This window comes from Mauremys mutica, chromosome 2, assembly GCF_020497125.1.
Source record: "Mauremys mutica isolate MM-2020 ecotype Southern chromosome 2, ASM2049712v1, whole genome shotgun sequence".
NCBI lineage: Eukaryota > Metazoa > Chordata > Testudines > Geoemydidae > Mauremys > Mauremys mutica.
The window spans coordinates 243,103,607-243,124,522 of record NC_059073.1 but is presented as its reverse complement, the minus strand read 5'-3'; the positions used below and the strand labels follow the sequence as shown (position 1 = coordinate 243,124,522).

The window sequence follows — 20,916 nt, the reverse complement described above, 5'->3', positions numbered from 1 at the left end:
CTGACCAGAAAAGTGCACAAACAGATTGACCGCAGGCGCTTTCGGGGAGGGAGGGAGGGCGTGATTGACGGTTCAATGATGACAGTTACCCAAAACCACCCTCGACACATTTTTTCCCCCAGCAGGCATTGGGGGCTCTACCCAGCATTCCAATGGACAGCGGGGACTGCGGGAACTGTGGGATAGCTTCCCACAATGCACCGCTTCCAAAGTCAACGCTGGCCCCGTTAGTGTGGAATCACAAAGTCGAATTAGTGTCCTTAGTGTGGATACACAAATTCGACTTCATAAGGTCGATTCCACAAATTCAAATTAAGTTGAATCGAACTACTCTTGTAGTGTAGACATACCCTAACCCTAAAAACTCTCTGACTGTGGTAGAGGCAGCTGCTCACAATTGCCTGGAATTCTAGGTAGTGGTAGTGTCCTTCAGTATTATTCCTACTTCTCATTAGTAATCTACTGCTCTCAATGGATACCAGGGCTTTCTATTATTCAAACAGAGCATGACTGCATGCACACGCAATGTGCTTTGCCTCGCCACCCCATACTCTGATCCACTCACTGCACTCTTCACCATTTCCACCCTTTCAAGGCGTAGCATTGAAGACTCCCTGGACAAAAACACTGCCACATCCACAGGATTTACAGAGCTCAAACACTATCCCCTTGAAAGTTTTTAGGAACCATATATTCCCCACCCTCTCAAATCCCACCTATTTGTGAGGTGCAGAGAGGAACAACACAGAACAGGAGTAATCCTACAACTGGCTCCTTAGTCTAGTCCCAAAGCACCAACAAACAAACTGAAGATAGTAATCTCAAACTCTGGCTGATGAATGCAGAGTTCAGCCATCCATTAAACCGGCACTATTCTGGATTTGATTTTTGATTAGACACATTCCCTTGCCTGCATAATTGACATCTGGTTTATTGTAGCCCAGCTACTCCCTGCAGACTACCCAGTACAACACAAACCAAGGTAGATCACAGACAAGCCAAATGGAAGAAAATAGTCCGGGTTCCCTCAACCCTCTGATGCAGAAGACACTCCAATCCAGAGACAAAATCAGAAGACCAGAAAGAATCCAGTGTTCGACAGCTCTCCAGAGGGAGAGCTTGCTGACTTCCTAGAGGGTCTAATGGTGCAGTTCCTCAGCATGATGTTGAAATCCTCCAGGTTTATTGCTCTTAGAGACCTCAGTTTCCACATAGCTAATGTCAAAGACACTCTAGAATCCAATCTTTTTTCCATTATCAATACTACAGATTTCACATAGACCATCTCCAGACTCTCACTCTCTGCTAGTAACACACTGGGAAGACTCTTCAGCCTATGAATATGCTGATATCGAAACCACCTCACGTCCCATTCCTGGTCTGGCCACAGTTTCATATAGGGAAAGATCAGGGCCTTCACAGGGGAAAGGACTGGAAACGTTTCTTTTTTAAGAAAAGCTGACAGTCACTTTTAGATCCTTCAAATTAGCAGAGGAGAGCCTGCAGTCATAGGCTATGCAGAGGCCAGCACCGGGACTGAGCACTAGGTGTGGAACAAATGAATAAAGTCAGAAATAACTTAATGTGGACTATAGCCATGTATGCAAGATAGATACATAAATGTTTCCACAGGGAGAAGCCATCAATTCTTAAATTAAACTCTGTAAAAATGTTTATTTGAGATCTCTTTTTTTAGACGATCATGGCTCTTTAGTTACAGTCCTTGTTTCCTAAAAAGGCTGATAGATAACTTATATCTATAACTTATAGATAAGCTGAAGAAAATTGCTGAGTTGAGAAGATTCTTTTACTTTAATAGATAGCATTTTCACTTATCATTAACTTTTAAAAGTATTTCTCTGAAAAGCCCATTGTTTATGTTTATGGCAATTACATTCTCTCACAGATATTTTGAAATGATGACCATGCACAGAGGCATAGGTGCAGTCAGATGTAAGCATTGAACTGTTGCAACCTACCCTAACATAACAGTTTCACATTAAATATAATTAGAAATGGATGTTGAGTTCATCAATAGTTTCGAAAAGCTATCGCATGTGTGAATGATGCAATAGGAACCTAGACCCTTTTTCACCTGTTAATTACAGGCAGGGGATTCTTAAACCAACAGAACTTGCTCTTTAAAATCAATATGTGAAAACAAAATGCTATATTTCAGGACATGATCCTGTCAGGTGCTGCCTTCCTGCTGCTAGGAAATGCTTAGATTATGTCCCAAGAAAGGACATTCACTACAGATCACTGTTCCAATGACTACTTCTCCAGACATTAGCTGACCAGGGATCTGGTGTTTGTATCATCTACAATACCTAAAAGTCCAATAGAGAGTCAGAGGCTGTGGTTTCTGAGTGTGAGGTAGCAATAAAATGAGGATTTACAACAGCTTATTACATTTCTGCTCTTAGTATGTTATTGTTCTACCGCTGTTTAAAAATTAATGTCCTTGGTTTTAAAATCATAATGAATACTTTAAAGGCATGCTTCAGGATATCACTTCCGTTGTTTAAATAAACTTCATTCATTATTGCCTTCAAAGCCTCTTTCTAGTTTCATGTGCCTCTTAGTCCATAGAGCATGGTTTTGTAATCCATGTACTTGATTTTCTTCAGCCATGATGTCTCTGTACCTTGGGAAAAATAAAATATTTTAGTGTACTCAGAAATTGATGGGTACTCAGAACACTCTGTGCTTTCATCATAAACTTTAACAAGCAGTTTCCAATGAATATTTGCCTTCCCAATACACTCAGAAATGGAATATTGAATACTGATCCATAAAGCTTGTTTAGTTTTTTGAAAAATAAGCTACCTTTCCAAAAATAGAGAGAAGCATACTTGGAAGCAAATACTCTTTGCAATGGTATATACTGTACTGTTGGTATTGAATAGAAAACATTTATTACTCAGACCAAATAATCTATTTACACAATCTGTACAAAATTTAATAATAGATTAAACCGTTCAAGATGTCCTTAAAGTGGATCTTTGAATCAAAACTATAAAAAATTCACTGCTCATGAAATAATCAGGTACTGATATATAAATTAAGCTCCCTTCAAAAATTTGCATTACAGACATTAAAACCCAACAAAATAACAATACTTCACACAAACAGAGCTTTACATTTTCTAAAAGTTGTATGAATTCTCACATCAACTGATAAATACTTTGGCCCATCCCTAGTAATTAGCTAACAACTCCCACCCCAAATGAGATTCTTTGGTGAAAATGGAACCTGGATTTGAATTACTAATTTTTTTAGTTTTGAAAAACAAAATGTGGCTTTCAAACAAGTTACAAAACAAGTTTTTGTGAAACCAAAACCACAGCAGTTTTTCCATTTCTTTTCCCCCCTGTTCCTTTATTATATTGTGTACTCATAATATAATTACCTGTAGTTTCTTTGCACAGGTGACTCCAGTATAACCAGGACGACAAGAGCACACATTAGGCTGCACACACCTACCACCAAAGAGACATTTCTGACTGCACACAGCTGAAATATGCAAAGGTATATGGCTTTAATCAGTAACTGCTTTGTAAAGAAAATGGCCCCAATACTGGGTTATGTCATGACCTCTGTGTACTCACTCTGCTGACAGACAGGGGCCATAAGCCTAATAGATCTCTTCACTGGGGAATACCCCCAGTGTAAGGGGGATTCCATGGTGCTGTAGGGCCAGCAGAATGGCCCTATGACACCTCCCTTCACAGCCCTCATGGTAGATACATACTTGGGGCATAACTGAGAGAGGGAAGGGGGCATGGCTGGGGCTTGGCCAGAGCACACTGTGATCTGACTGTTCTGGGCTATTGCTATGGCCCCTAAGGGTTGTTGCAGCAGTGTGTAGAGCAGATCACCAAGAACTGCAATGCTCTCTGGCCACCTCCAGCTACTGTTGGGCTGCAAAATGGTACACAGACACCTCTAGCCTTCATCCCACTTCTCTGTCAACACTGGGGCCAAAATGCAAATGAAGACAGAGGAGTCATGGGTCTGATGTATGTCTGTACACTTAACAGTCGTTAACTTTGTTGAAGCAATATCATTGTCTTTTTTTTAAGAGTTAAAAATCATACCAGACTTACGTTTTTGACACTGAACCCCTTCCCACTGTGGCAGGCAATGACACATGCTTGGTCCGATACATTCTCCACCGTTCTTACATTTCTGAAGACAAATAGCTTCATACCCCCCCCCAAAAGATATGTTAAATTATTGCATTCCAATATTGCCCATAATGTGCGGAGTGCTGACCCCGCACCCACATGCCTCCCCCTCCCCCCCCCGGAAGACACCAGCTCATCCCTGAGAAGTTCACAGTCTAAGGCTATGTCTACACTATGAGCTAAAGGTGTCATTCCCCTGCTTGTGTACACATCCTCGTGCTAGTTTTTATTGAGCTCACGCAAGTATAAATAGCAGTGAAGCCTCAGTAGCACTGGTAGCGGCAGTGGAGACACGACTGAGCCGTGCTGAGTACAAACTAGCATGAAATTGGTGAGTATGTACTTGGCATAGGTCAGCCATATCTCTGCTGCTGGAAAAAGTACTACTGAGGCTAGACTATTACTTAAGCTTGTGTTAGGTCAATGAGAACTAGTGCGAGGATGTGTACACAAACAGGGGAATCACACCCTTAGTTCATAGTGAAGGTGTAGCCTAAGAAGACAAGCAGTATAGAGAGGGCAGGGAAAAGGAATATAGTCAAAGCACATACCATTTTTAACACATGATATTTAATGATTATAAAATAGTATACACTTTAAAAATAAAAGAACACTCCACATCACCAATATTCAGCTGCCTTCAACCTGTCCCTTAGCAGGTGGCCAAATTCTAGTAGGCACCCTGGAAGATGGGGGTTTTGAAGAAGGAGAGGTTCAGTGGCCTTATGGATCAGTTCAAGAAGGGTGTTCTATACATAAGGGCCAGCAGGGGGGACAGTGCAAAGACCATTGTGAGGGAAGTAGATAAGTGGAGAATCAATTCTGGCATCATTGACAGAGAAGGAGTAATGCACCAAGAGATAAAATCTCAAGGTTTTCAAATGTACAACAGGTTACAGAATTTGAGCCCAACTTTAAAAAACTTTAACAAAGCTTGCCAGGGCTTTATGTAAGCACAAGGGGCAATGTGATAAAGAGTCAAAAACTTATAAGGAGAGAGAAGCAGAGCAATGAACAGCCTGGAAGATGAAGACAAATTCAAGAAGCTTGAACTTTGGGGTGCGGGTAGGGTGACCAGACAGCAAGTGTGAAAAATCAGGATGGTGGTGGTGGGGGTAATAGGATCCTATATAAGAAAAAGACCCAAAAATCGGGACTTTCCCTATAAAATTGGGACATCTGGTCACCCTAGGTGCGGGGAACAACACAGCGAAGGGATGTGAAGAGGTGATCAGGTGGTCAGAACAAGGAGCAAAGAGGATTCTCTTAGCTGCATTTTGAATTAACTGGAAGTGGGACAAGGTGAGTGCCGGGGAAGCCACAGAAGAACAGGTTACAGTTGTAAAGATGTGAGATACTAAGGGTTTAGACAGGAGTTTTAGCTGTGTGGACACAAAGAAAATGTCAGGTTTTTTTTAAGAGATGCTTTGTCCAATACAAAAGAACTTTTAGACTAAATTCCCTGCTGATTTGACCCTGTTAAAGTCAAAAGGGTTGTGTAGATGTAACTAGAGGCTGAATTTGTCCTGATAGTTTTAAGAGCAGAAAATATTAAGAGAATTAATATATACATGGAAGTACAAATATGTGTTTAATGATGTGTGTTTCTGAAAGAAAAGATATTTAGGGCTGGATTTTGCTCTCATATCAGTGAATTCCTATTGACTTAAATGAAGTTCCTCCTGATTTACCCTGCTGTCAATGAAATCAGGATTAGGGCCAGGACTGGAACTCTCTGAAAAGGCTCTTACAGACATACTTTGGGCTTGAGCCCTGGAAACATGGGGCTTTTAATGTCGACAATAATTGAAATAGAAGAGAAAAACATTACGTTACTCTCGACAGAAAGTATGTCCTGTTTTATGGTTTAAACTGAAACCTCCATGGCTTTGGCTCAGTAGTACAGATATCACATCCTGCATTTTGATGTGGGTCTGTAGTCAGAGGAAAAAGTGTCCAATCCCACCACCCCACCACACAAGCTGTTTGGTACTATCTTCATGTCTTTTGCTGGAAAGAACTGTCAGTTACATTATTTAGCCAAATATTTCCTTTAATACATTTTAGCATGTTAGTTATAAGATACTTACGTGTATTACATCGTTTTCCTCTCCACCCTGAGGGGCAAGAGCAAATGTTTGGCCCCACACATCTGCCTCCATTCATGCACATTGGGTCACAGACACCTTAAATTAAATATCATTTACTGATTAGTACAAATTCAACAATTGCTTCTGAATCCTGGAAGCATTTTGATGTTGTCTTACTTTTTTCACATCTTCTGCCAGTGTACCCATCAGGACAGGTGCACACATTATTTCTCATGCAGTGGCCACCATTCTTACAGGGAGGGTAGCAAACAGCTAAAAGATACAAATGTGGGAATAAGGCATAGCTTCAAGCATTGTATATTATAAGAAGGAACAGCTTTTTGCTCCTTCTTATATTGCATACTATCCTAACAAAATAGATTGTAACCACTATTAAGATGCACCTCTATTAGGAATCTTTCTAGGATATTTATATTTAGCAAAATCCTGCCTGTCTGACAGACGCCATATTGACATGGAGAAGTGCCTATTCTGTAGCAGATACAAGACCCATTCCACAAGCATCGGGTAGGATGGCTCAGGGCTTGCAGCTGCACTGCAGGATGCTATGCACACTAGTATCCCTGATAGCCAAGACTATGATTTTGTCATGGCGGTGGCGGAAGTCACGGAATCTGTGACTTCCAAAGACGTCCATGACTTCAGCCCGCAGCGGCAAGGAGCTGCAGGGTCCCGCTGCTGTCCACTGTGGCTGAGAGCTGCAGGGTACCCGCTGCCCGCGGCAGTGGGGCCCCTCCGAGGTCTGAGTCACCTTCGGTGACAGAGGACCCTGCAGCTCCTGGCTGCCGCAGGCCAGGGAGACCACACAGCTCTCGGCTCCTGTGGGCAGCACGGTGACCCCAGAGCTCCAGGCCACTGCAGGCAGCAGGGGGCTCAAGCCACCATGGGGGAGGTGAACTCTCAGCTGCTGGCTGCCCCCACTCCACCCCTGCCGCAGCTCCCAGCCGCTTTGGGCAGCAGGGACCCTGCAGCTCTGAGCCATGGGTGGAGGGGGACCCTGGACTTCTGAGTCCCAACAGGTGTTGGGGCCCCCTGGAGCTCCCAGCTGGCCCCCACAGCTGCCCAGAGCTCCCCATTTTGGGTCACTGATATTTTTAGTAAAAGTCAGGGACAAGTCACAGGCTTCCATGAATTTTTCTTTATTGCCCGTGACCTGTCCGTGACTTTTACTAAAAATATCCATGACAAAATCTTAGCTTTACTGATAGCAGTGTGCAGGCTATCTAGCTAAGGGCCCAGTCATATCCCACAGCCAGCAGTCCTTTGTACAATTGTGACTGGCTTTTGTATGGGTGCAAAGGCACAGGGCAAGCAAAGTTCCATGCATCCTACCTCCTTGGGCATTCACACAAGGGGCCAGCCACAATCTGGCCAGTATAAACAATGAAATCTTAAGGAAATCTCTGTCTTTCACCTATGTTACTTTACTGAGAGTTTTTAAAATCTTTAGAGGAGGTATTGTCCTCAGTGTCTTCTCAAAAAAGAAAAGTAAGAGAAAAATTATTACCATTCTGACACTGGGCACCAAAGAATCCATTTGGACAGAGGCAAACATTTGGCTTAGTACAGGAGCCACCATTGAGGCATACAGGGTCACACATCGCTGCAGAACAGCAGAAGGAAAAACAAAGCAATGAAAGCCACACAGAACTGCATCGCCACATGTAGGTGATGAAATAGCTTGCTTTTACTGCAAGTACAGGGTGTTAATGACTAATGTGATTATGATGAATCTAAAAGACTGCAAGTGAAAGAACTGAAATGCCGTTTCCTGCAAAGTTACGCAGGCTGTGCTGAGAAATGAACCAACAGTTGGAGGCACATGGGGTCGCTAGGATTCCACAGCAGTAGCAGCAGCTCCTGCCCCCTGCTTGAGCCAAATGGTTCAGAAGGTTAAGCAATGGGAATCCCTTCTGCTTCTGGTAGGCCCCTGAATTTGGAACTTTTGCAAAGCAGTTCCCTTTGGAGAATAACCAGTTTTACCTGTACTGCATGTAGGGCCATACCAGCCAGCTTTACATTGGCAGACATCTGGAGTGAGACATTCACCACCATTTTCACAGTGTCTGTTGCAAACCACTATAATCCAGAAAATCAGAAAAAGAAAAAAAAACCATAAGGTGAGAAAACAGTACAAAAGAACTTGTTACAATTTTATGTGTGTGAGAAACCTCATTGATTTCTCAGTTCTTCCCCAGATATGAGCATGCATATTGTATTGATACTAATGGGAGTTACACACCAATCCATCACTTGAGGCTTCATTTAAGATGAATCCTGTCTCAATGCCATATAGGAGCTTGACACCAGATTGGAAGATGTCAAAAAAAGTCTGACCAGATGCTCCTGGCCTGGATTTGTCTAATAATCACCTTTCTAAGTACATGCTTAGAAAAGGGAAGGTTCAAGACTGAGCAACAAATGGTACAACAACATCAAGCGATGGTTTCCTGAATAAATGCTAACTTCAAGATACTTCACTACGGTCTCTTTCCTTGCTTTTTCATTTCTCAGAGTTCAGATTTAAACCCTGTAGAGGCTTGATACTTCTGGTAAGGAGGAGCCTTTTAGGAGTAGTCATGTCTGCAGAGCACACAAGTCAGCTCTTCAAGTCACAGTTCCTTCTTCCGGGATCTTATAATCCCAAAAAAGCAGTAATTATTGACATGGCAATTGAAAACCCAAAGGATCAACAGACTTGAGGATTCCAAGAGCAACAAAAAGAGAAATTACCTAGTCCACAGGCAAATTCATTGGGGTGTTGAGGTGGGTGGTAGCCCAGTAGAATTTCTGATTTCTAAGCATGGACCTTTCAGTGAGTAACAACTTCTGTGCAAATTAACCAAAATTCTGGTTTGAACACTTGGAGCATCTAAGACCAGATATAACTAATATGAAACACAGTATCTCACTTGGGACTAAACTGTTCAAACTGGCCAGTTATAATACCCAACAAAGGTCTCCATTTTGCATTCCAGGTCAAAGGATGAGTCCATTAATGTACTGTTATGTTCAGTGATCTTACACACCACTGACCTAGCATTTACTACTATCAACCTCAGAATGAGGACCATCCCAACAGCTTAAGGAAAGGTCATGTTAGGAATCCAGAAACAGCAACCAGATGCCAAAAATTACACTTCTTCTGGATAATGTCCTAACCTCAACTCTAAATCCATCTCCCTGAGCGACTAATCATAATAATAATACATTATTTAGCACATACATAACGTTTCACATCTTCAAAGTGCTGTACAAACATTATTTAATTGATGCTAGTAAGCCCCAGTTCTAGTAGCCTTCAAACAGTCATCTTGGATTTTACTATTTGCTAATAGTAGATACAGTGCATCAGAAATGTAAAGCATTGTTTTAATAAAACCCTGTGCAGGGGAATAAAAGTTACTGTATTCTTGATTTCTACATTTTTGTTTGCTTACTTGTTTCACACCTGGGACCCACAAAACCATAAGGGCAGGTGCAGAGATTTCTGGCCAAGCATGTGCCTCCATGTTGACACGGTGGGTTACAATGTGCTGCAGATACACAATTATGTTGTTCAAGAATTCAGCTCTAAAAATATCTATTAAAATTGGTTATCTTTTAGCTATAAGTAAAGGTAACGTGTATCAGCAAAAAGAACTGGAAATAAAATGAAGACCCGTTGATGAAATAGTGACAATGGAGCACCTCCTTCTTTCCACAGTGAAGTGCAGAAAGGGCCAATATCTGCCTGATAAGCAAATGTAGCTTGTTACAAGTATGAATGGGCATAGCTCCACTGAAATCAGTAGAGGTACACCCGTGCATGTCAGCAATTAACTTGGTCCACTGTCTTCAATGGGAGTCATCTGTGCGACTGAGGGCACAGTTTGACTCAAAGGGACTGGTCTTCATTTTATCAAAAATTACTAAACGTGCATATTGGGGAGAGAGACAAGCCTGAGAACAATGTCCAATTTCAAACAAAAATATGAAGCCTGGTTTCTGCACTTGGCACTCTGTACACAGATGGGTGCACAAACACCTACCGTCAATTTTAAGCCTGCTTATTCGTATATTTTAAGGACATGGGAGAATGGGGTTTGAACTTTATGCGTGTGTGTGTGTGTATATGTGTGTGTAGATATAATATAGCATCCAAATGTACTGATAATGTCATAAATAAAAATGAAAACCAAAATTCTTTTGGCCTTTACAGCTCACTAAATTTAGGAACATCTCAGCACATACAATCTTCATCGGAGATTTCAATATTATGAAAGGTACCTTAATGATACAGTTTATACATACATTTTATTATGACATGATAAAAGTCTTCAAATATGTAAAAGGTTGTTTAAAAGTGGAGGGTGATAAATTGTTCTTCTTAACCACTGAGGACGGGACAAGAAGTAATGGGCTTATACTGCAGCTGGAGATTTAGGTTACACATTAGGAAAAATTTCCTAACTGTAAGGGTAGTGCAACACTGGAACCAATTACCTAGGGAGACTGGAATCTCCTTCAGGTTTTTCAGAACAGATTAGACAAACACCTGTCAGGGGATAATACTTAATCTTGCCTTAGTGCAGGGGACTGAACTAGATGACCTATCAAGGTCCATTCCAGTCCTACGTTTCTATGATTTCATTTCTATGATAATTCTAGGAGTGGTGTAAAACAACATCCCTCCCTCCCCCTGTCAGGATGAATACTCACAGTAGTGACAGTCAATCAGGGCACAACTTTTTTGAACTCTATGATTCTAATTTTAAGGAGACAGCCCAATTACCTTCCTCACAGGTTGATCCACTGTATCCTGGGGGACATTCACAGACATTAGGCTTCGTGCATTTGCCATGGTTTTTACAGTCAGGTTGACATACAGCTGTGCAAAATCAACACATGATTTTTAGACACTTTCATTAGCACATACTAGTTAGATGTGGTAAATTCAATGTACCATACTCACCACTCTTACAGTTATAACCAGAGTAGCCACTTTTGCATTTGCAAATATTGGGTGCCATGCACTCCATGTTTTTACCACATGCATGCCTACATATTGCTGCAAGGCAATAAGAGAAATAAGAGCAGAGGAATAAGGAAAATGACAGCAGCACTTTAGCATAATGAAGTCTTGCCTAACATGATTATTTATAAACACGTCACATTGAAACAGCTAAGACCTTGACATTAAGCATGGAAGCTAATGGACACTGAACAAATTTTTTTTTAAATGCATTCATAAAACTGAACGTCTTGGTGTGAAATTCAAGCTGTACCATTTTTAATAGTGAAATAATGGAAAATTTAAAGCTATTTTCTTTCCAGCCATTATACAGTAACTATCTTTTTTAAAAATTATAAAAATGTCAGATTCTTCATTGTAAAACATTTAGTATAATTATCAGCAATACCTCTGCAAGTGACACCATCTCCATAATAACCATAAGGACAACGACCGCATATGAAACTTCCATCATGGCTTGGTTTACAGAGAACTCCAGGAAAACAAAGTAAATCAGCACAAGTTAATGCCTTAGGCACTGCTGTTGCATCTGATTCCTGATCTGTGCCGGGCACTTTTGGCGGGTCAGTGATTCCAACAAAACCAGACCGTAAAAGACTATCGTTATGCTTGACCGATGAGTGTTGAACTTTGTGACTATTTCCTCCTTTTAATACTCTGCTCATTATGGAGGGTATGTTTGTTTTGCTGCTAAGGAATGTCTCCTTGCTAGTCTCTAAAGGATTGTAGGCCTCAGATTGTGTCATTGTTGTCTTATCATGTAATACTGGACTGTTCCTAAAAGATGGCATTGTCATAGTGTTCACGGCAGAGCTTTCTCCTGTGTTATCTAGCTGGTTATTGATGGCAGTGAAGGTATGGCCAATGTATCTGGTACGCGCAGACTGGCCAAAAGTGGTTATTTGAGAATTAATTCGCTTCCACAGTGTGTTTGTTTTTACTGTGGAGGTTGAGGGGGTGCTGCTGGCTCTTTGCACAAAAATAAAACTTTCGACAACATCTGTAGGACTGGGAGTAAAGCTTGTGGCATTAGGAACTCTCTCAATGGACTGTTGATAACCTACAAAACATCACAGAAGAAAAAAAGTACAGAAATGTTACAAGACATTTTTGTATGGGGATATTCAGATCTGATAAAATATGTCCTGTGCCTCATGAACCCTTCATCCACACTTGCTAGGCCAGAATAAATACACTCAATAGGATTTAAGACCTAAGAATGGCCCCTAAGCAGCCAGGATCAGCAAAGCACAAGGCACTCTAGCTATGTCCTCACCCTCCCCGACATGGACCTCTCTGCTGGGAAGGTTAGAATAGAACAGCCCAGCTCTGGCATACAACCAGGGATTCCCCCCACACAAACACAAACACACCAGGGCAATGAGCAGCTGTTCTGTTAGGACAGATTACCAACCTCTTTGTATTGCTGGGGACTGAGTATCTGGACCAGAGAGTTTAGTTTAAGATAAAGTGATTGCTTGCTATTATAACACTGCACATATATCTCAAGCCAACCCAAGCCCAGAGTTTAAAAAGCCAAATACAGTTATTACTTTGAAATAGCATAAGCCATAGGAAATGGTTGCCTGTAATACTCATAAAAATGCCTATATAATTTAAAAGGCATCATATTGTTTAATTAAAAAAGTGCTATGAAATAAGAGTTTCACATTATTAAAATCCAAAGATTAATGATGTCTATATTTTTGCTTGTTATTCAACTATGCTACTACATTATTCCAACTGTTTTGAACCACAAAGATTTTGTTGTTATTGTTCCAAGTTATTTGATAGGTTTGCAATATAAAACGCTACCTCCGCACACCAGTTTAAGCTTTTAATCCATCAGAAACTTTAACAGATGAAATAAAAACCAAATATTTCAGCAAGTCCTATTACAAAGCTACCAAGCTGAATATGAATATTAACTTCAGTGAGGCAAAGTCCTGTGTAAGACTGCTGCACTGGGCAACACAGCATAGGGAGTAGGTGAGCAGTCCTCAGTTGTGAAAGAACAGGTTAAGGACTATTTAGAAAAGCTGGACATGCACAAGTCCATGGATCCAGATCTAATGCATCCAAGGGTGCTGAGGGAGTTGGCTGATGTGATTGCAGAGCCATTGGCCATTATCTTTGAAAATTTGTGGCGACTGGTGGAGGTCCCAGGCGACTGGAAAAAAGCAAATATAGTGCCCATATTTTAAAAAGGGAAGAAAGAGAACCCAGGGAACTACAGACCAGTCAGCATCACTTCAGTCCCCAGCAAAATCATGGAGCAGGTACTCAAGGAATCCATTTTGAAGCACTTGGAGAAGAGGAAGGAACAGTTAACATGGATACACCAAGGGCAAGTCATGCCTAACCAACCTGATTGCCTTCTATGATGAGATAACTGGCTCTGTGGATATGGGGAAAGCGGTGGATGTGATATAGCTTGACTTTAGCAAAGCTTTTGATACGGTCTCCCACAGTATTCTTGCCAGAAAGTTAAAAAAGTATGGATTGGATGAATGGACTATAAGATGGATAGAAAGCTGGCTAGATTGTTGGGCTCAATGGGTAGTGATCAACGGCTCGATGTCTAGTTGGCAGCCGGTACCAAGCAGAGGTGCCCTATGAGTCGGTCCTGGGGCTGGTTTTGTTCAACATCTTTATTAATGATCTGGATGATGGGATTAATTGTACCCTCACCAAGTTTACAGATGACACTAAGATGGGGGGGGGGTAGATATAATGGAGGATATGGATAGGGTCCAGAGTGACCTAGACAAATTGGAGGATTGGGCCAAAAGAAATTTGATGAGGTTCAACAAGGACAAGTGCAGAGTTCTTCACTTAGGAAGGAAGAATCCCACGCACCGCTACAGGCTGGGGACCGACTGGCTAAGCAGCAGTTATGCAGAAAAGGACCTGGGTACTACAGTGGATGAGAAGCTGGATATGAGTTACCAGTGTGTCCTTGTTGCAAAAAAGGCCAATGGCACAGTGGGTTGTATTAGTAGGAGAATTGCTAGCTGATCAAGGAAAGTGATTATTCCCCTCTATTCGGCACTGGTGAGGCCACACCTGGAGTATTGCATCCAGTTTTGGTCCCCCTACGACAGGAGGGATGTGGACATATTGGAGAGAGTCCAGTGGAGGACAATGAAAATGATTAAGGCATTGGGGCACATGACTCACAAGGAGAGGCTGAGGGAATTGGGGTTATTTGGTCTGCAGAAGAGAAGAGTGAGGGGGGATTTGATAGCAGCCTTCAGTTACCTGAAGGGGGGTTCCAAAGAGGATGGAACTAGGCTGTTCTCAATGGTGGCAGATGACAGAACTAGAAGCAATGGTCTCAAGTTGCAGTGGGGGAGGTCTAGGTTGGATACTAGGAAACACTATTTCACTGGGAGGGTGGTGAAGCACTGGAATGGGTTACCTATGGAGGTGGTGGAATCTCCATCCTTAGAGGTTTTTAAGGTCTGGCTTGACAAAGCTCTGGCTGGATGATTTAGTTGGTGTTGGTCCTGCTTTGAGCACAGGATTGGACTAGATGACCTCCTGAAGTCTCTTCCCACCCTAATATTCTATGATTCTATGTTTATCAACAAGGTTTATATCTGGGAAGTAGAGTTGCCACCATATCTTTAGCTTGCATGTCTTGATATAACATTCATTACTGATTCTCTGCACCAAGACTGATTATTGGCAAGCATACTGTACATTGGTGTTTTATAATAGACCGCTGTACTAGATAATTCCATCTGATTTAAATTTTTTGCATATTACAATTTTTCTCTTTTCCTTGTTTTTCTCTACAGTGGTAAATGTTTATTAGGTCCAAATGGGTGTTATATAGGTTCCTAGCTAGGCTCACTTGGGGTATGTCTACACTTCAATAAAACATCCGGGGATGGCCCGTGTCAGCTGACTGAGGCTCATGGGGCTCAGGCTGCGTGGTTATAAAATTTCAGTGTAGACGTTCGGGCTTGGGCGGGAGGGTCCCAAAGCTGAGGCTCCAGCCTGAGCTCAATGTCTACACTGCAATTTCATAGCCCTGCTGCCAGAGCCCTGCAAGCCTGAGTCAGCTGATATGGGCTAGCCACTGGTGTTTTATTGCAATGCAGATATACTCTAAGGGTTTCAGCAGAGTATCATCTGCTGGCTGTGAACTCTCAAAGCCTTTCAATTAACTGAGATTTCAGTTAATTAAAATTGTCTTGATTAAACATTAAGTAGAGTAAGAAAATCATTTTAAGGTATTACAAACTGAAGGATCTGTTCATGGGTTTAAATAATATAGCCTGGGATGTAGTGTGTGTACCTGTGTAAAATGTATAGTCACAGAGTTCCTGAAAACAGTTTCTAGTAACTGAATGTTTGAATTTTTCATAATACACATGGAGATAAAGGGCCAGATCCTGAGTCTCTCTGAGCTTCTCCTAGTCCCTTGGCCACCTTCTGTTAGTCCCTCTTGTCCTTCAAGGGTCAGAGATGGCATAAAGGGGGTGGAAGTGAGTATAGCCAGAGCACCAAACTGAGCTGGCAAAATGGCTTTTATGGGGCCTTTCCAGATGCCACAGCAGTCCGGAGGCAGCTCTACCTCACACTGGTGGCTGAACTGGCCCCAGGTACTCTCTAGGAGCAGGGAAGTAACACTCAGTCAGACCTAAGGATCTGGCCCTAATTCTTCTAGAATACTATTAGATGGGGAAATTTTCTGGCAAGAGCATGCTAAAGTAATTATTATCTCTCCTGTGGCTGAAAAACAAGCTATTTGCAGTTGAGGAAGAATTATCTGGTTTTGGTTATACCAGTAAGGGAGTATATCTCTTCCCCCACTAACATTTTAGAAGGTTAATGGGAAAAGATGTGGAAAGGAAATTTCCTGAGAATGTAGCTTGACAAGGCACAGAGTTGAAATGTCAGGTATAAAAGTTAATGGAGTTCTGGAGGTTAGAATTTAGAGTTCATTTGCAATACTTCCCGCCTATGTATTTAGTTTAAGAATTAAAATGGCACTCAGTATAATACCATAAACCACTGTCTGTTTCACGCAACAGATGTCCCCTCCCTATTCACATTTTACCTATTTTATAGCACTAGGCAGGCACACAGACAAAATACAACATATACACTATCCCTCATTACAGTATCAATCAGGTGACTTTGCTATTTTAAGTGATGTTTTGATATTGACATTTTAGATCAGGAATAAGAATGCAGCCCACGTAATGCATACATTCTGTTTCCTTTTAATCTTAAAAATTCATGTGAATAACATAAAATTGACTGGTAGCTTTACTTGCCAGATACATTCTCATCAATATGTGCATCAGCAATTCCATTTTCTTCATGAAAAATGTAATCTTCACCCTCATTCCTTCCCATTTCTTCAGTGTCACCCTCTCTTTCATCATAAACATCTTCAAAGCTTTCCGGAACCAAAAGATGTGAGGGAACATCACTTGTCAATTTTGTTTCAGCTGCATATAAAATTATAGCAGAGTTAAAATGCTAGTAAAATAAAATACCTCAAGATTCTGAAAGGTCAGATGAACAGGGGGTGGGGGAGGAGGGGAAGGGTTCTCCATAGTTTTTGAAAAAGTACATAACCATAACCATGTCTTGCATCCGAAGAAGTGGGTATTCACCCACGAAAGCTCATGCTGCAAAACGTCTGTTAGTCTATAAGGTGCCACAGGATTCTTTGCTGCTATAACCATAACAAAACCTGAATTATTCAGTAGTTGCAATATTACAAAATCTTGCAGTCACCTTGGGAAGTCATTAGCTTGATTTGAATAAATGTAATTAGATTTCTTAAAAAAAATTAGGATATTTGGTCCATAAATGCACATGGTAACCAAACACTGCATGTTAATGGGAAATATCCTAGTTCTATAATATTAAATATCTGCAAAATATTTACAATTCCTATTTCTAAACATCTGAAAAAGCATTTCATAGATAAATGGGCTGGTGAAAACTGGTGTAGTTCCAATGAATTAAACAGAGCTACTTCGATTTTCACCAGCTGTGTATCTGATCTCGCTGTCTACTGTCACATAACAGTAGGGGAAACCTAATATCTGACTTAGCAAAGATACATTTTGATGAAAAGTATACAAGATACCTGTCAGCTCTCTACTATGTTATTGTTTGAAATATGCAACAGACCAAAGACTCCTAATGTAAGGTGATTACAGTATTACAGGGAAAGGTTATTTTACCATGGCATATCTTCCCATCTCCACGTAGACCTTTTGGGCATGGACCACAATAATAGGAACCAAAAGTATTGAAGCAAAATACTCCAGGGAAGCAAGGCTTGGATGCACATTCATCAATATCTTCTTGGCAATCTCTACCTAAATTGAAATACAGACTTTTAGAGTATCACTTTACGTAATTTTGGCTGTACATTTAAATAAAGTGGAATTTACGTGGGCAGTGAACTAGAAAACAAATTCCACATATATAAGTACAAACTGCATGAATTCTGCAGGTCTGCCATTAAACCATATTTCCATTAAATAGTGAATATTTTCCTTATTGTAGAATATGCATAGAAGGAGGGTTTTGTGGACTACAATTCAGCAAAGCACTTAAACATGTGCTTAACTTTAAGCATGTCTATGGTCCCAAGGAAGTCAAACCCACTATCTATGTGCTTAACGGCAATGCTGAATTGGGGAAGAAAGTATGAGATCATTTGCTCTTAGTAGACATTATCAGCCACAATATAAATCACTTGTTATAATATAGACAGAGTGACTCATCATTCGTATAATTAAAAAACAAAAAAATTATTACCTGTTTTGTGTTTGAAATGAATAAAAAATATGAGCACAGATAAACAAGAACATGTTCCGGCATGTTCTGCACATCCTTTTTAAAGGGAGCTAGAATTGGATGGTGATTTCTGGATGGATCCACAGGTCTGAGTTGCAGATCCACTGCCAAACTTATAAACCATTCCTCCAGGCTGAAGCACAGGGATACCCGCGCTGTGCCCCACAAGCTACAGAGTATACAGACCTCCTGCATAGAATCCCTGCATCCTGCTCCTTTACACACTGGAAACGCAGTTGTTCCACTGACTCGGGGACTTCTAGTTAGGTTGCAAGATCTTCCCCTAAATCCTTTGATTTCCTATACCTACTTACGCTCAGCAAGTAACTGTACTTGTTTGGGGTCAAATTGTGCCCTCAGTTATACACATGCTATTCCACTGACTTCAGTGGGCTGGTGCAGGTGTAAATGAGAGAAGAATTTGGCAGAATGCTTTTGTTTCTTTCAAATATCACAGCAACTGATTCACAGAAGAAAATTTAAACCTAATATATATCAGCTTTATTAGGTCAGCCTCTTCAGTCTGGAGTGGCCAGTGAACAAGTTGTTACAGTCAGAAGCATTATGATTGGGGCTTACAGATTGAGTCAACTGGGGCGAGACTCACAGCTTAATAGTTTTTCTGATAGAATAGTGTCATATGGCCAAGGTTATGCACACAGATGCAAGAAAAATATTAAAGTCGCAGAACATAATATAGTACGTGGTATTATATCACAAGAGTATAATACGTCTTCATATTATCACAACAAATTAATTAATTTCAATCTATACAAGTAAAAAACAATTAGAAAATGTCATTTATCTACTAAAAAAAGAAAAATAATAATTTACCCTGCAGCCCAAGTGTGCATTCACAGTAGTAGCTGTTTATCCCATCAACACATCTGCCAATACCACAGGGATTAGATTTACAATCATCAAAATTCACTTGACAGAGATCACCATCAAAACCAGGCAGACAGACACACAGGTATTTTCCACTTCCAGATGGGAAATGTATATTTGTCACACATGACCCGCCATTTAAACAATCACACGATTTCACATTGACCTAACAACAATTAGAAAATGTCATTTATCTACTAAAAAAAGAAAAATAATAATTTACCCTGCAGCCCAAGTGTGCATTCACAGTAGTAGCTGTTTATCCCATCAACACATCTGCCAATACCACAGGGATTAGATTTACAATCATCAAAATTCACTTGACAGAGATCACCATCAAAACCAGGCAGACAGACACACAGGTATTTTCCACTTCCAGATGGGAAATGTATATTTGTCACACATGACCCGCCATTTAAACAATCACACGATTTCACATTGACCTACAAGACAAGCCCAATAAAAACAGATTATTGCTTGTGAACTAGCAATTAGTTTTGTCATTAGGTATCTTATAGGTTAGGAATTAGTGTGGATTGTTTGATTGTAATATTCATTACCTCTATTATTACTTTAGTCTCAGCATTGCAATCATCTGTCAAAGAAAATGTCAATTTCTGTGAACTCTTTGCCACAGCTTTCCATATAAGGAGTCCAGAAGGGGAAAGGCTAGCACCTTCAGGACCAGAGTCCAACATAAAAAGGATGGCAGAGCCTTCGGGATCTGATGCCATAAACTGGTACACAAAATTTTCCCCATAAAATGTCTGTAGTTTGCCTTGCAAAGTTTGAAGCACAGGAGGCTCATTGTCTGCAACAAAGTAGACATTTTCTCTTTTAAACAACAGTTAAAACACATTTCTAAATATGAAAAGGGATAATTTTCTTCTAAAGAGTCTATTCTGACTTTGATGAATGCAATTAATTCATCTTAACTTTAATGGTACTTAAATGGCACAGAAAAAGGGCCCTTTTATCATAACTTTAGCAAACCTTATAAGCAAATTATTTATTATATAGAAAAAAATATTGCAGAAAGCTTATTTTATCTGTATGTACAAAGAACCCTAAACCTCTTCAACCATCTGGACATATACTTTGATTCTCTATAAATATGAGCATAAATCTACACTTGAATTACATTTTGTAAATGAAAGTGTCAGACCCTATAAAGCCCATAAATGGTTTACATTTTCCTTGAGGAATCTCTTATGGGACAAGAGCAATGTCACCTCTTGAGCAATTTGAATGAAAAACTCTGCCACTAAGATCCAGATCCACTAACATCAATGGGAGTTCTGCATGCAGACTGCTTGCTGAATATGGCTTAACTTGAAGATGATGCTCTTTAACTATGAGATTCTGTTAAAAAACATACACATTTGGAACTACATTTTCAGAAGTGAACTCTTATTTATGTGATTGCAATTTTGAGCCTGCAGATTGCTGTGTGAATGGGCACAAAAATGGATTTCATGTCCACAGTGAATTTCATCTGAAAATAGTCAGTGATCAAATACCACAGTGATGGGACCCTGCATGTAAAAGATAGTTATACATCCAACAACCTGTGTGAAGACATATATCAGGTAGTTAGAATTCCATTTACTATAATTTATGGTTAAAAAGTTGAAGGCACAAATGTTTGTGGACACAACTGTATCCATAAAATCTGCTACGGCACAGAAATATTTGACTATTTGAGACCCAGCAGAAAACCGGGGCCTTATCTAAATTATTCTTTCCACAATCACATTAGATAAATTACATAGAACTGCTCAGAATAGTTATTTTGTTAGATTTGAAATTTCTGCAAAACAATATTAATACCCAGTTCTTATATAGTGCTGTTCTTTAGTAGATCTCAAAACAGAAT

General features: G+C 40.5%; 1 protein-coding gene across 1 annotated transcript in view; it reads right to left on the bottom strand.

Annotated features, from left to right (window-relative positions):
• Positions 1-257: 257 nt before the first annotated feature.
• VWDE (von Willebrand factor D and EGF domains) overlaps positions 258-20,916 on the bottom strand; it is a 60,393-nt gene continuing 39,734 nt past the window's right edge. Inside the window, exons 18-32 of the mRNA XM_045006138.1 lie at positions 19,601-19,851; positions 19,264-19,483; positions 17,531-17,668; positions 16,607-16,783; positions 11,704-12,375; positions 11,256-11,351; positions 11,076-11,171; positions 9,742-9,837; positions 8,285-8,380; positions 7,809-7,904; positions 6,458-6,553; positions 6,281-6,376; positions 4,110-4,205; positions 3,413-3,516; positions 258-2,647 (exon numbers count right to left, since the gene is read on the bottom strand). Of these exons, the coding sequence (XP_044862073.1) occupies positions 2,627-2,647; positions 3,413-3,516; positions 4,110-4,205; positions 6,281-6,376; positions 6,458-6,553; positions 7,809-7,904; positions 8,285-8,380; positions 9,742-9,837; positions 11,076-11,171; positions 11,256-11,351; positions 11,704-12,375; positions 16,607-16,783; positions 17,531-17,668; positions 19,264-19,483; positions 19,601-19,851 (2,351 nt within the window). The 3' untranslated portion in view covers positions 258-2,626. The remainder of the gene's footprint in view (positions 2,648-3,412; positions 3,517-4,109; positions 4,206-6,280; positions 6,377-6,457; positions 6,554-7,808; positions 7,905-8,284; positions 8,381-9,741; positions 9,838-11,075; positions 11,172-11,255; positions 11,352-11,703; positions 12,376-16,606; positions 16,784-17,530; positions 17,669-19,263; positions 19,484-19,600; positions 19,852-20,916) is intronic.